At 39.4% G+C, this 16,397-nt stretch overlaps 1 protein-coding gene across 1 annotated transcript in view; it reads left to right on the top strand.

Annotated features, from left to right (window-relative positions):
• Window positions 1-15,632, top strand: part of LOC124607095 (protein LSM12 homolog) — a 38,056-nt gene extending 22,424 nt beyond the window's left edge. Inside the window, exon 5 of the mRNA XM_047139288.1 lies at window positions 14,971-15,632. Coding sequence (XP_046995244.1) covers window positions 14,971-15,045 — 75 coding nt within the window. The 3' untranslated portion in view covers window positions 15,046-15,632. The remainder of the gene's footprint in view (window positions 1-14,970) is intronic.
• The last annotated feature ends 765 nt before the right edge of the window (window positions 15,633-16,397 follow it).

Genomic DNA, 16,397 nt, shown 5'->3' with positions numbered 1-16,397 from the left:
TTAATTGGTAAGAGTGGTGACAAGAAGAGTATCTGGCCACAAAATTGAAATAAAAATTTGCCATATCATTAAAAGCATCATACATTGCACATGAATATGAGGAAAGAGAGTTTGGAAAGAGACTTCAAAGAGTACTTCTCCAATGTAATATGGGTGGAACTTGATAAAATAGTAACAAGGTAACAGTACCTCAAATCACTGTTCCGCTATCAGGAGAAGAGGTTCCTGATTAACCTATCTGTATGGAATGGACCTGACATCTGCCGTGCTGATAGCACATTGATTGCTTTACTTACAGCGCACTGTCTTTCAACAACTATGGCAAGATGTGTCAGAAGCTGTTGGTATTTGTGGTTTCACGAGTCCCAGCAGTAAAATGGGTAGCCATGGTGAGCCTTGAAAACTCCGCAGTACTTGTTGCAGAAAATGATCTGTGTTTATCCAGTTCTCTTTGATTTTCAACTGAATAGTAGTGCATATTTTAAAAATTGATTATACACTTCTCCCTACCAGAATGGGTTTTCAACTGATTAGTACTGCGTATTTTGAAGATTGATTTTGTAAATGATGCTTCTCCCATAAACAAAACCTGATGTAGAAATACCATTTACCTTTGCAGTTTTTGTAGGTGTTAATTGGAGATCTGCAATCAGTGTTGTATGTCATTGTCATCAAGTTATTGGAGTAACATATGTATAGAATGAAATATGTAGGAATGTAGTGCTCACAAAACACTACTTTGATTGATTCCACCTGCACAGCTGCCTTGTAATGAAATAGGGGTTGTTTTTTTATCACTGTTAAAACAATAGCTACATTTCTCTCATCATTTGCTGTTCTTTTTCATTGGCTTATTTTATTGTTCACATTTCCAGTTTCTTGAAAATTTTTTGTAGTGTTTACAAAGACAGAGTGTGAGTACTTGGTACAATCTGGACACCTTTCATTGTACAACCCCACCGCTACTCTAACAGTTTGGCAACATTTCCCCAAAACAAAAACCACATCAGCGAATTCATCTGTTTCTGTTTTTTATATTATAAAAGTGTGATTGCTCCAACTTCCGAGAAAATACTGATGGCGTTCAGTCACACAGGTGAATAGTGCTATAGTTACTTGATTCCTTACTTTTACTATAGTACAGCAAATGTTTGTGGGATTCATTTTCTTCACAGCGGAACACTAGATTGTGAGACTGTTAACTTATTATTTTGTCTAGTTCCGTGTACGTTTTGTCATTGAAATCCTCTTCAAATTTTTGTTTCAGTGCCACAGAAAAATTACATAATTCGATTTAAAACAAACACAGTCAGTATCATTAGAAATTATTTTCATGTGAGGTGCATTAAAAAAAAACACAATTTTTTGTTATGAATTTTATTTACTCGCCTACATCAAGAGTATCCCCTTCAAATTAGTTCTCATTAGATATTATACATTAATTTTCCAATCTCAGAACCACTCTTGAACTCAATCTGTGAGATGGCTTTTAGCCACAAATCTGTTTCCACAATTCCATCAGTTGATGACGTGCTGGGGAATGCAGGGTGCTGATATCTTCAAATTCATCATGGCCTTCTTCAAAATACTTATAACAATCCCAAATCCTATAGTTTTAATCATAGTGGGCTCACCAAAAGCAGTATGTAACTTTTCTAAAAATTTGCGCTGATCTTTATATTGTTCTTACAGCAAAATATACTAAAAATTCTCTGATCCATTTTTATATGCAATACCAAAAAATAAGTAATCTTTTTGATAATTTATGATGGACTACATGTTTGCTAATGCTGTACATATACTTCCCAGACATGTTACGAACTCAACAATGAAAAAATCACGCCAATTAGACTAATATGTAGGCAGTATTACAAAATTCCCGTTACTATCTGAACACATCTCGTATGTCAGATTATTTGTCACATTGTCCGCTATAACTTAGCAAAAAATGTACCTCTGTATAATTACTTTTTCTTGATATATTTGTAGTGATTGTGTGTGTGTGTGTGTGTGTGTGTGTGTGTGTGTGTGTGAGAGAGAGAGAGAGAGAGAGAGAGAGAGAGAGAGAGAGAGAGTGAGTGTTTGTGTCCATAAACCAGCTGTTGGTTTGCCACTGTAGATGTGTGAGCCAGCTGGCATGAGCAGATCAGTGTCTGCTTTCCAAAGCTTCATAGGTGAATTTACTTCTTTTACGTCTGAGTCACATAAGGTAACCTTAATTGCACTAACACTAACAAAATATCCTAACTTCACACTACTTAATCTTTCTTGCATCTGTTCTCATGTTACTGCCTCTTCCTTGCACTTCCAGTTCCTTGGATTTCCATTTCCTTTCATCTGTTCCAGTGCAAAGATTTTTCTAGAATTAGGTAACACATGCTGTCACCTGATAAATAAATGAACTATTAGCTCGGTGCTCTCAAAACATTATGCAATAACTGCAGGCAGTAAAACACACAAACATTACTATCTCTTCACATACACATGTAGAAAACAGACTGCTGCTTTCTTTTTCTTCTTTGATACCTTGTAATATTGCTTCCAACAACCTTTTACTTTTTCTTTCATTATAATACCAGCAAATTACTTGGTGTTGCCAAGTTAAAATCTCATATCGTCTTCTCACCCTCCAGTGGTTTTCCAACAGTAACATTTGAACCAAGTGTGTTTGAAATTGCACAATACATATCTAATTATACTTTCTATTTCACCCTGTGCTCACACATACCCCTAGGGGTCAATTGTTTTCAGGGTTGTTGGTAATCAGCTTAGCAACACGGAATTCAGTAATAACAATCTTGTTTGATTGTTCTTAAATCATCTCCTTTCATCCCGTGTTCCCATTCCTCTCACCGTACTCTGCAGAACAATTCTGCTGCAACCATCATACATTTTGCTTAAGGACCACAAAGGCAAGATTAGAGAAATTAGCACTTGTATGGAGGCTTAGAGAGAGTTTTTTTCCCTTGCACAAATTGTGAGGGAAACAGGAAAGGGAATTACTGGTAGTGGTACCAAGTACCCTCCGCCATGCAACTTATGGTGGCTTGCCAGGACTGTTATGAATCATCTTAACAATGGCAAAAACTGGTTATTTGACACTAATATTTTTAAATTATTAACTTGTGTCTTCTTCTCATGCCCACAAATAAGAGTGCTAGCAGTGTCTTACACACTGTATTTTTTCCTAGATAGTAAGCTGCATTTGTATTAAGTTTGGTTGAAATTTCTCGTTGTGTTCTGGGATTATGTTTCAGATCAAGTCACTCCCTCCTCACAACCAAATCCACAACTAGGGATTATATATGATTGGAGCTCTCTCCATTCACCCTGGCATCTCTAGAAGATGTGGATTCAGCATTGATATAGTTTGCTTTCAAATAGCGTATAATCCAGGATGAATTAACAGTAATATGACAGGGGTTAGGTTCCTAATAGCTACATACAGAAGGCATTGAATGGCAGACTGACACATTTAATGTACATTTAAGAGTGGGCTAAGCTACTGGACAAAATCCTCCTCCTTAGGACACACACACACACACACACACACACACACACACACACACACACACACACACAGTCATCTCCTGATATTAGGGCCTAACTGCGGTGAGCTGAGGAATCTCTGTTGGGATGGGTGGTTATGGTATAGATGATGTGTGAGGAAGGGATCGGGAGGGTAGGAGTGGTGGAAAATACTGTAGTACTGCTTGTGGGGGTGTGGCTGGACGTCGTGAGGATGGATAATGTTTTTTTTTCCCAGGGTTAATTTCAGTCATCAGTTGCAAATAACTTTTATTACCTTTACCAGTATCGACAAATTAATTTGTCCTCCTCAAAAGCTTACTTTAGGAGTCAGTCAATATTTTCTTCATGTACGTGTTATTGTTGTTGTTGTCTTCAGTCCTGAGACTGGTTTGATGCAGCTGTCCATGCTACTCTATCCTGTGCGAGCTTCTTCATCTGCCAATACGTACTGCAGCCTACATCCTTCTGAATCTGTTTAGTGTATTCATCTCTTGGTCTCCCTCTACGATTTTTACCCTCCACGCTGCCCTTCAATACTAAATTGGTGATCCCTTGATGCCTCAGAACATGTCCTACCAACCGATCCCTTCTTCTTGTCAAGTTGTGCTACAAACTCCTCTTCTCCCCAATCCTATTCAATACCTCCTTATTAGTTATGTGACCTACCCATTTAATCTTCAGCATTCTTCTGTAGCACCACATTTCAGAAGCTTCTATTCTCTTCTTGTCTAAACTATTTATCGCCTATGTTTCACTTCCGTACATGGCTACACTCCCTACAAATACTTTCAGAAACGACTTCCTGACACCTAAGTCTATACTCAATGTTAACAAGTTTCTCTTCTTAAGAAACGCTTTCCTTACCATTGCCAGTCTACATTTTATATCCTCCCTACTTCGACCATCGTCAGTTATTTTGCTCCCCAAATAGCAAAACTCATTTACTACTTTAAGTGTCTCATTTCCTAATCTAATTCCCTCAGCATCACCCGACTTAATTCAACTACATTCCATTATCCTTGTTTTGCTTTTGTTCATTTATCCTCCCTTCAAGACACTAAAACTGACATTTTACAATAACTGAATCACATCTATGTATCTGTTGTACTAGCACAACAGATATGTGGATGTGCTTCAGTTACCGCAAATTGTCGAATTGTTGAATTGAACTAGCACAGCAGATACATTGATGTGATTCAGTTATTGTAAATTGTCAAATAGTGTTTAAAATAACCACATACAATATGTAAATTTCTGAACATACCATAGTATTATCCTTTTATGAAGACGTTGACTGTCTACTAAACTAAGCTTCTGAAGATGAGAAATTAATGTGTCGAAACTGATAAAGATAATAAAATTTATTTGCAACTGATCACTGAAATTAATCCTGTAAAAGGTGATATTAAAGTTGCTGAAAATTACAGCCATGCATAAAGTGATAAGTAGCAGCTATGTGTGAGGCTGCAATGGTATATTCATTTTATTCATGGCTGTAACTTTCAGCAACTGTAATATTACCTGCATAGTCCTATTTCTTTCTGTGCTTCTTTCTTCTCCATGCCCCCCCCCCCCCACCCCACCCATCCCGCCCCCTTTCCCTGAGCACAGTTTGCTGCTCCTAACAGCTCACTATCTTATTCCCATTCCCACAGGCAGTACTACAGAATATTCTCCTACACACCCCATGCTATCCCTTTCCCTCCCCACTCCACTCCATACTTCTTCTGTACCTCCACTACCCATCTCAGCCAAGATCACTGCTCACAGCAGTTGGGCCTTTGTGTCCGGAAAACAGTGGCTGCTTGTTGTGTTTGTGAGTTGTACTTTTTTGCTTTTGTGTGTGTGTGTGTGTGTGTTTGTGTGTGTGTGTGTGTGTGTGTGTGTGTGAGTGTGAATATGGGGGGGGGGGGGGGAGGGGGGGTGCGTCTGCCTCTAGAGAAGTACTTTTTCCAGTAGCTTAGTCTACTTTTAAATGTGCCTGTATGCCCCTTGATGCTTCCTCTATGTGGTGAATAGAAATTCGTCTCATTTAATATTATAGCTAGTTTTCATTTGTTTTGGTGTCACCCTCTTTGGATCCACTATCTGTACCTATTGTGTTTTGGATTGTCATTCCAAAACTATAGATATATATAGTTAAGTGAGTCCTGTATGTACAGAGTTTGATTGAAATTGTTCTGGGAACTAATCATAAATACGAGGTGCATTCAAGTTCTAAGGCCTCCGATTTTTTTTTTCTCCGGATTGGAAAGAGATAGAAACATGCGCATTGTTTTAAAATGAGGCCGCGTTCATTGTCAATACGTCCCAGAGATGGCAGCACCATACGGCAGATGGAATTTTACCGCCAGCGGCGAGAATGAGAACTGTTTTAAATCCTTAAAATGGCGACGTTTTCCTTGCTTGAACAGCGTGCAATCATTCGTTTTCTGAATTTGCGTGGTGTGAAACCAATTGAAATTCATCGACAGTTCGAGATATGTGGTGATGGAGTTATGTATGTGTCGAAAGTGCGTTCGTGGGTGCGACAGTTTAATAAAGGGAGAACATCGTGTGACAACAAACCGAAACAACCTCGGGCTGGCACAAGCCGGTCTGACGACATGATCAAGAAAGTGGAGAGAATTGTTTTGGGGGATCGCCGAATGACTGTTGAACAGATCGTCTCCAGAGTTGGCATTTCTGTGGGTTCTGTGCACACAATCCTGCATGATGACCTGAAAATGTGAAAAGTGTCATCCAGGTGGGTGCCACGAATGCTGATGGACGACCACATGGCTGCCCGTGTGGCATGTTGCCAAGCAATGTTGACGCGCAACGACCGCATGAATGGGACTTTCTTTTCTTCGGTTGTGACAATGGATGAGACGTGGATGCCATTTTTCAATCCAGAAACAAAGCGCCAGTCAGCTCAATGGAAGCACACAGATTCACCGCCACCAAAAAAATTTCGGGCAACTGCCAGTGCTGAAAAAATGATGGTGTCCATGTTCTGGGACAGCGTGGGTGTAATCCTTACCCATTGCGTTCCAAAGGGCACTACGGTAACAGGTGCATCCTACGAAAATGTTTTGAAGAACAAATTCCTTCCTGCACTGCAACAAAAACGTCCGGGAAGGGCTGCGCGTGTGCTGTTTCACCAAGACAACGCACCCGCACATCGAGCTAACGTTATGCAACAGTTTCTTCGTGATAACAACTTTGAAGTGATTCCTCATGCTTCCTACTCACCTGACCTGGCTCCTAGTGACTTTTGGCTTTTTCCAACAATGAAAGACACTCTCGATGGCCGCACATTCACTAGCCGTGCTGCTATTGCCTCAGTGATTTTCCAGTGGTCAAAACAGACTCCTAAAGAAGCCTTCGCCGCTGGCATGGAATCATGGCGTCAGCGTTGTGAAAAATGTGTACGTCTGAAGGACGTTAATGTGAGAAGTAACGCCAGTTTCATCTATTTCAGGTGAGTAGTTAATTAAAAAAAAAATCGGAGGCCTTGGAACTTGAATGCACCTCGTATTACCACATTCTTACCTCCCACGTCTGCTACAGTCATATTCATGAAAAAGTTCAACTGAAATTGCTCCAGGTGTTTCAGAATTATTGCAATACTATAAACCTTAACAGCTGAACCAAGCAAAGAAAATGTCCTTAAACAGCATGCACTGTTCCTTCAGAAGAGGGAAAAAAAGTTAATTTTCTCTCGAGTTATAGTATCTCAGTATATCACTCTCACGCCTCTGCTGGGTGTCACTTTTCGATGACTAATCAGTGGAACTATTGTTACTTTTCCTCCTGTTACGTAGACATTTCCATTCCTTTCTTCTGTGTCAGTAAACATCACTGATGTGATAAAAACCAAAATAATGTTTACGCAGACCTTAATACATTGCTCAAAATAATTAGGGGGACATGACTTTGAGTGTCTACCATACTCCATTGAGCAATAATTGAGGAATGGATATATTAGCAAATTATGCCTCCATGTTTCACAAATTAAGCACACAAAAAACATTATATCCTCATTCATTTACATAACAAGGACTGAAATGTCTGACAGGTGTCGAAAAAAGAAAAGTGAAAACATTCGTCCTGTCATCCTGGGTGGTTTTCATTGGACTTGGGAGTTTCAATAATGTGTATGCTCTCCATGAACGTTTTATCACCACATGAGACCTATGTGGCATGCTCCATAGGTCTACAAAGGTCACCCAGTGGCATCTGTTTCTATTCCTCAGATCTGTGGAGAGTTCTTGAGGAGTCTGTGGTGGAATTGGATGACCACGAACACATCTGTGAAGCATGTCCCACACATTTGATGTGGTTTAGGTCGGGACACACTGCTGGCCACTTCATTACATCAGCATCCACACCCCTTGTACGTGAGATGGGATTCAGGGCCACCATCATATGCAGCAGCCACCATGTGGTCCAACAGGATCTGTACCATGTACTTCCTGGCAGTAAGATGACAGAATCTGTACAGCTACCTACGCAGATGTCTCCCTACACCACCACAGAATGTGGGTTGAATCTGTCAATTTCCTTTACAACAGTTGGCAGACAGTGCTCACTGTGGCATCTTTGCATCCAAACATGGCTGTCAGCTTTCATCAGAGTAAGTCTGGACTTGTTTTGCCAGCGATGAAGTTGCCAATTGACATGGGAACTGCAGACTTGAAGGTGAACTGCGAGGTGTTTTCGTATCAGGTGGTGTACTCAAACTGGGGCTTCTAGGCTCATCTCTGTCCATTACTAGAAAACACTGGTACACAAGTACTCACTTCCTTCTGAAGGGTCATAGTACAACCGATAGATGGCGAATGATTTTAGTTGTTGCATACATTTAAAGTGAAGATCTCAAGCTGCTCAGTCAGAAGGTATTGTACGTATCAAAATAGATTTAGCATACTAGATGTGATACACTTGAGCAGTATCATATAAGCCTTTCTCATGTTCCACCTACTGTACATTATGCCATTAGCTACTTGATATATAACTAATTACTGATAATGCCACAAGTAATCCCCCTGTAGAAAATATGACCAATGTAACATTGTAAATACCAGGTGATCAAAAATCAGTATAAATTTGGAAACTTAATAAACCAAGGAATAATGTAGATAGAGAGGTAAAAATTGACACACATGCTTGGAATGAAATGGGTTTTATTAGAACAAAAAACAAAACAAAAAAAAAATTCACAAAATGTCCAACAGATGGCGCTGGACAGCAAAACGTCAGTGACTGCCCATGAAAATCATGTATAAAAGAAGCTGTAAAGAGAGAGAGAATCAGATGTGCCAGCAGTCGTAGCATGTTGACATTACCTGAAAAGGCACTTTTAGTGAAGCTGTATTATCAGAATGGGGAATGTGCTAGTTCAGTGTTACGATCCTATCGCCATAGGAAGGGGATTCGAACGGGTAAAGGTCCGTTAACAAATGCAGCTGTGGCGAGAATGATTTCGAAGTTCGAAGCCACGGGTTGTTTAGACGATGGACCCTGTAGTGGCCGACCGAGCACAAGGCGTAATGCTGCTGAGACAGTTCAGAAAGAAATGGAGACTGTAGTGGGTTCGTCTATACACGGGGAAGTCGGCACTCGTGCAGTCGCATGTCGCACAGGCATTCCATACACTACTATTTGGTTGGCAGTTAGGCGTACCGTCCAATGCTATCTGTACAAAATCCATCGGCATCGTGAACTGTTACATGGCGATTTAGTGAAGGGGAGGGCATTTGCGATGTGGGCGTTTCAAAAGATGGCGGAAGATGACGATTGGTTGAGTAACCTTTTGTGGACTGACAAAGCTCATTTCACTCTCCGAGGGTCTGTCAATGCCCACAACTGCAGAATTAAGGCTACTGAAAATCCTAGAACTGTTGTGGAAACTCCATTGCACGACAACAAAGTCACGGTGTGGATTGGATTTACCACATCTACCATTATCGGGCCTTTTTTCTTCGAGGAAATGCGTGATTCTGGTTTTGTAACTGCTGCCGTGACAGGTGAGAGGTACGCCGATATGTTACAGAGTCGCATCGTCCCCAGCCTGGCTGATAAACACCTGCTGGAACGTACGATGTTTATGCAGGATGGCGCTCTACCCCATATTTCTAGACGCATGAAAGATCTCTTGTGCGCGTCGTTTGGTGATGATTGTGTGCTTAGCGGCCACTTTCGTCATGCTTGGCCTCCCAGGTCCCCAGACCTCAGTCCGTGCGATTATTGGCTTTGGGGTTACCTGAAGTCGCATGTGTATCATGATCGACCGACATCTCTATGGATGCTGAAAGACAACATTTGACGCCAATGCCTCACCATAACTTTGGAACATGCTTTACAATGCTGTTCACAACATTATTCCTCGACTACAGCTATTGTTGAGGAATAATGGTGGACATATTGAGCATTTCCTGTAAAGAACATCATCTTTGCTTTGTCTTACTTTGTTATGCTAATTATTGCTATTCTGATCAGATGAAGTGCCATCTGTCAAACATTTTTTTTCTAATAAAACCCCATGTCATTCCAAGCATGTGTGTCAATTTGTACCTCTCTATCTACATTATTCCATGATTTATTCAATTTTCAAATTTATACTAACTTTTTGATCACCCGGTACTTATAAATTTACGGTACACCTTCCTTGCCTCCTCTGGCAACCACAAATTGTGAGTTGAAATTTCTCAGTTGTTAGTTAACTGCTTCCTGCTGCAGATTGTTGTGATTATTGGCCAATTGCTCATGGGATGTTTTCTATTCTTCATTATTCATTTATGTCTCTGTTTCCATTTCATCATGTGTGCTGTTATTGTGACTATCTGGAGTAGTAATAAACTTCTTTACAAGGTTCTTTGTGTACACTCATAACATGAAAATTAGCCACCATTTCCATGTACAAAACCGCAGTCTTTACCTGTTATTTTATTTGTTGTTATTGGGATTGTTGTATGCTCTACCAAATTGCTCATGCTGTATTGTTCATGATATAGGGTGAAATGGTCCTCTGCAGAATGATTGTATGTACTTTCCTCACTGACATTACTGAACTGAAAGCAGTTTATTCCCAGTATATCTTTTCTATTCTGCTGCTGCACTAACTCGTTATAGATGATGTCGGTCTAGCTTTTCCTCTGCTAACCTTAACAGGGGTACACATCTACACTTAAAATATTTTCTCCTCAGTCTCAAACTAATTTATCCATAACCCCCCTTAAAAGCATGACTTGTGTAATTAAATAACGATTCCATATGGATGCTCAAAGCATTGTTTGTGTCACGTTTAATCCATAGTGTACCTTAATAGTACTGCTTTTAATGAATCAAAATTAAATGTAGATGATAAAAAAAATATGGACATGGTTGCCTTTGGATAAGATGTCAGTCTCCACTACAGTCACTGCTTTGAAAATTAATTATTAAGGAAAATCTTCTTTTTGTTGTAAGCAAAAAGAAATTCTGGAAAAATTATTTCTTTTTACACTATCTATCCAGAGTCATGACTTGAAATCCACCACCTCCTTAATTATACACCAGACAAACTGCATCCTTACACAAACTGCTGCTCCTTTGAGAGGAAGATGTACAAACAAATCTGTTTCATGGTCAAGGGGACCTACATGACACCTTCCTAAGTGGCTGTTTATGGGTCAACTCGAGGAAACTTTGCAGGGCACCCAAGATTTCAAACCTTGTCTTGTGTTTTTGTAATCTAATTGCTGGGCCAAAAGTACACTGCTGAAAGCTTAGCAACATTTTGAGTCTTCTTTATGCTCATATTGACTAGTTAACACTTCAACCATACAATGTTTTGATACCTTTGCTGTTCTTACTCAGTTTGGTACGACCTGGTGTCTTACCTGTTCCCCAATAATTTTATTCTTCAAGCCTGTAATCTTCTTCTTCCTTCCTACTTAAGCTATTGTCCACAATTAGTAAAGTCTTTTCTGAAGATTTGAGAAGAGTGAAGATTATAATATACTTTCTGGTTTACTTAGCTTCTTATGTAGAGTAGTCTCCAGGTCTTCTTGTCTAGGGGGTCTGAGTCTTGAAGCTGAAAATGTAACATTTTAGGTCCTCACTGTTGGATTGATCTAAATAAATTTGGAGATTGTTGTTGCAGAATTTTAGTTTTTACATTAATATATTTTATCACATTTTAGTATATCATACAGCTTTTTGATTTCTCACATTAACAAAGCCAAAATTACATTGTTCGCACAAAATGCAAAAAATATCCAGTCACATCGAGGGAATGCCTACTACTGGCTCACTCAGCAAAAATAACAATATCCCAAAGGGCTTATCAATTTTTCTTGACAAATGAATTTCTATTAGTTTCTGTTACATTAATATTTTTGATTATTATTTCATAAGTGAAGTCAGAAATAAACATAGTAACCAGACAGTATTGCGTAACTAATAGTAGAAATTTTAAATGTGCCAGTAGTCTGCAATTTCAAATGTTTCTGAAAAATAATTTTAACTGTACATTCAGAACTAGTGCTTATTGATTGTAACATCGAAAATAAAGTGATTCCTTTTCATAAATTTTGTTGAGGAAAAGTAATGTTAGAGGAAGATATCCCGGTACAAGCTGCATACATAAACCTACTTTAGCAGTAATTTGACAACCATACTTCCAACGACCTTCTCCAAAGTTAAAATAAATAAATAAATAAAAAATGAAATTCAATACACTCACTAATTGTGGCATTACTGGCTTGCTGTTGTTTACTGGATGTGGCTGTGTGATGTGAATGCGGAGGAGGAGCAATATGAATGTGAATGTTGTTTGTGGGTAAACTCAGTTACAGTGGCTTCAGTCTTGGACAACATTCCTTCTGGCAGATTACTGGTCCTTATTCTTCAGACAAGTGACCGTACATTTCAGTACACTACTTCGCTGTCTTTGGGATGTTTATATGCTGACTGAAGTGATGAATGAAAATTTGTACCAAAGCTGGTATTGAAACCCGGATCTCCTTCTCACTATGCAGATGCGCTAACTAGTAAGCCACCCTGGCGCAGTAGCTTTGCACAACTGCGTGGACTATCCAAGCACACCTCCCTCCTCAATCCAAATTTCCATTCATGCCTCACCCCACTTGGTATTCCCCCTAAACTCGAACAGCATTGCCGGGACTCTCCAACTGTATTCAGGGTGTATACGACCCGGGACATCCGGGAGATCTGGGAAAAACCCGGGAATTTTTTCGTCCGGGAGAAAACCGGGAATTTTTTAGAATTCTGGGAACTTTTCCTTGTCTTAGTTACCAGTTAATTTTTTGTGATTTTGACCGATAAGAACCAATACTATAATGAAGGATATTACTGTATCCCACTTTTGCATAATAATGTTGCAGCAAAAAAACATGAACGAGAGAAAAAAAACGAAAATAAAACTTAAGTCACAAAGGAAATGCGCCATATACAACAACAAAACACAGTGCTCATACAAGCGTCTGCCAACCAAAGTGTGTCAAAGGCTGTGGGAAGAATATGCAGTGCTTCCTAACAACAAATTGCCTCCGATGAGCGTGACATGTCAGCTGTTTACATTTGATTCATTTGAGCAGTTGCGGGCGGGCTCTTGCGCATCCGCAGTTGAGTCGCCTATGAGTAGTACCTTCTCCCGTTTCTGGCTACAGATGTGTGGCTGGGTGCCACTATCTAAATTGCTCCGGTTTGTAAATGTCGTAGATCCAGGGCTGATGCACAGAGCAGTCTGAGTTGTAGTGGGGAGTTGGTTAGTCTCCATGTGACCTGTGCTTACGTTTAGTGATTTTGCTGTTTCCTCTTCGTTTATTGCTCTCACATTAAATGAAAACAAAATGGATTTCTGTGGCCGGGAGCTACCAAATGAATTAAAATACGTTCGCATAATTACGGAAGGCTAAAATATGTTGTTAGTTTCAGGTTTTATTTCCACCTTTCTGACAGTCAAGCATTAATCACCTTGCAGAATGATGAAGTTATTTTTGTCGGTTTGCTAAAGAGATTTGGCTTTTATTAATATTTTGCGCTGAGGCAGTCAATTTTTTTGAAACGAAGTGTTTAATTTCACACTGTTGGCTAGTTTACACTGTTCGCAGCATTTCAAGTGCACGTTTTCCATCTTCTAGCTTGTATGGCATTATGCCATAATAAAGAACCAAACATGAGACAATACAGTACTGGTACTCAAGAAAACTTACATCCGAATCTGGACATACGATTGTGCACTTTAAGCCGAGTTATGCATTTTAGTATAGTTCACGAAATTCCGATGCTCCTGAAGTATCCTTTGATGTCTTGTTTCTTTTACGACATAATGAAAGATCTTTTAATATTTTACACGTACGAACATGCGGGCCTCCTGCGTCATCGTAGCTGCGCAGGCGCAGTGACGTCTGTTATGTGGCGCTATCTGGCAACTGCTGAAACGAACCAATTTCTAATGCGAGAATGTACGATGAATTTCTCAAATCACAGAGCGTTTGACTCTTATTTAAAAATCAACTCTTTGAGGACGACCATCTAGAAGAATTTCGAGCCCATAAGATCAGACATTTACGTTGTTATTAAAAATTTTAGTGGCACATTTGTGTGATGTATCTTAAAGTGTAACACGTGCAAAATGATCAGCATTATATGTGAAAGCTTAGCTTCTCTTGCAGCTTATGTCAGTTACTGATGGGAAAAATTTTTGTATACGAACTTAAGAGTTATAAAAGCTATTCTGTACAAATTTGTAAGGTATATGGTATTCAAATTCTCAGTAATTCTAATTGTAAAACATGCTATAAACACAGACACACCACCACCACCACCACCACCACCACCCAAATGCTTGTTAGAGCTATGAATTCATCTCCAGCATGTATAATTTTTGTGGTAAGACTGCTGTTGTGAGCAGTGTGAGCAGGAAACATGCACACGCCCAACTATGTGCATGCATGCCCACCCCCACCCCATTCCTCGTTCTCTCTCTCTCTCTCTCTCTCTCTCTCTCTCTCTCTCTCTCTCTCTCTCTCTCTCTCTCTCTCACACACACACACACACACACACACACACACAAACACAAACTGCACACATGCATATGGGGAGAAGGGGGTTGGGGTTCTATAAAATGGAGCAAATCAATTATGGGATGTTACTTGTTTATGCTAATCTCATGCTTTCATATGTTTCATCGCCATGTTTTTCTCTGTTTGTTGGCGAAGTATCTTGATTTACTTACAGTTCAGGTGCTTGAATCTATGGAAAGCCGAATATGTTACAAGTAATATAAACTACTTCGTTTACGTGCTAGTTGATCATTGGTTTGGGAACCTGCACAATGACTTGTTGGTTAGGTAATCACTCAGAGTGTGCATTAATTTAACATCCTTTCCCCAACAGTAGGATTGTAATTTTAAGTGTTCTGTATTACAGATTTCTTTCTTGTTTCAGATGGAGAAACATGCGAAAGACCAGGCAGCTGTTGCAGCAGCCGAAGCTGCGGGGGCTCACTCGTCACCGCAGTAGCAACTATTGGCGTACTGCAGAGAAACACACACACACACACACACACACACACACACACACACACACACACACACACACACTTGTTTACCTGTTTCTGTGTTTTGAGTCCCTCCTCAGCTGGCACAAATCATTCTTTCATTTCTTTTGCATCATTTTGTGAACTGTTTTTTGTTTTTTCTTTACTGCCGAGGAACAGTGGAGAAGAAATGCCTTTCTCCCATGAATGATGTGTACAATCCGGTAAATGTATTACATTCAGTGTTCCCTACAATAAGCGTAAGCATTTTTGTCAAAAAGTGCAACTTGTTTATTGAATTTTACACTACTTTTACAGTGGCAAACATGTTTGAAAGTTGAATATTCAGTTTTTTACAATTTTTGAAATTGTCATATTGAAGAAGTCAGTTTACAGTTGTACACGGTGGACGCCAAATAGTATCTGAAAGTACCGAGTACCAAATGTATTTAGTTTGGAAATATATAATATATTGCTGTATGATCCTGTTATGTACTAAATTTGTTGTAGTTTTCTCATATAACATTCCATTAGTGAATGTACAGCAATACACCATTCTTGTTATGTTGTCTGGCTGCCTTTATTTTTTCTATCCCTCCCATTTTCCATGCCAGATTAAATCAGGCAGTTTAACAAACCATGTTGAACATTAATGACATAGAAAAGATTTTGATATGCAGTAGCTTTTCATACAAAATTCTTGTATTACACAAAAGTGCGTTTGTCTTTAAAAGCTTAAGACATTGATAATTTTACCTTGCGCAGGGAGAATGTACAGTATGGTGGAAAAGAGAGAAGAAAGAAACTGTGAATAGGGGTTTTTTAGTAAGAATTTTTTATGGTTAATAAATTTGAAAAGAAATGCACAATAATATTAGGGTATGTTTCTTTTGTTTTAATAACTCTAGAATTTGCAGAACTTCTATATGACTTGAAAGTAAATCACAGATTCGTGGGTCACCATAGATCAGTTACTGCTGCTATAATGGCAGTTTATCGAGATTTAAGTGAGTTTGAACATGGTGCTATAGTCGGCACACGAGCGATGGGACACAGAGTCTCCGAGGTAGCGATGAAGGGGGGCTTTCCTATATGATCATCTAGCGTGTGTATCGTGAGTATCAGGAATCTGGCAAAATATCAAATCTCCAACATTGCTGTGGCCAGAAAAAGATCTTACAAGAATGGTACCAATGAAAACTGAAGAGAAATGCTCAACGTGACTGAAGTGCAACCCGTCTTCAAATTGCTGCAGATTTCAGTGCTGCACCATCAACAAGTATCAGTGTGTGAACAATTCAACAAAACATCATCAATATGGGCTTTCGGAGCTGAA

This window comes from Schistocerca americana, chromosome 3 (genome assembly GCF_021461395.2).
Source record: "Schistocerca americana isolate TAMUIC-IGC-003095 chromosome 3, iqSchAmer2.1, whole genome shotgun sequence".
Lineage (NCBI taxonomy): Eukaryota > Metazoa > Arthropoda > Insecta > Orthoptera > Acrididae > Schistocerca > Schistocerca americana.
This window is presented reverse-complemented; position numbering and strand designations above follow the sequence as displayed.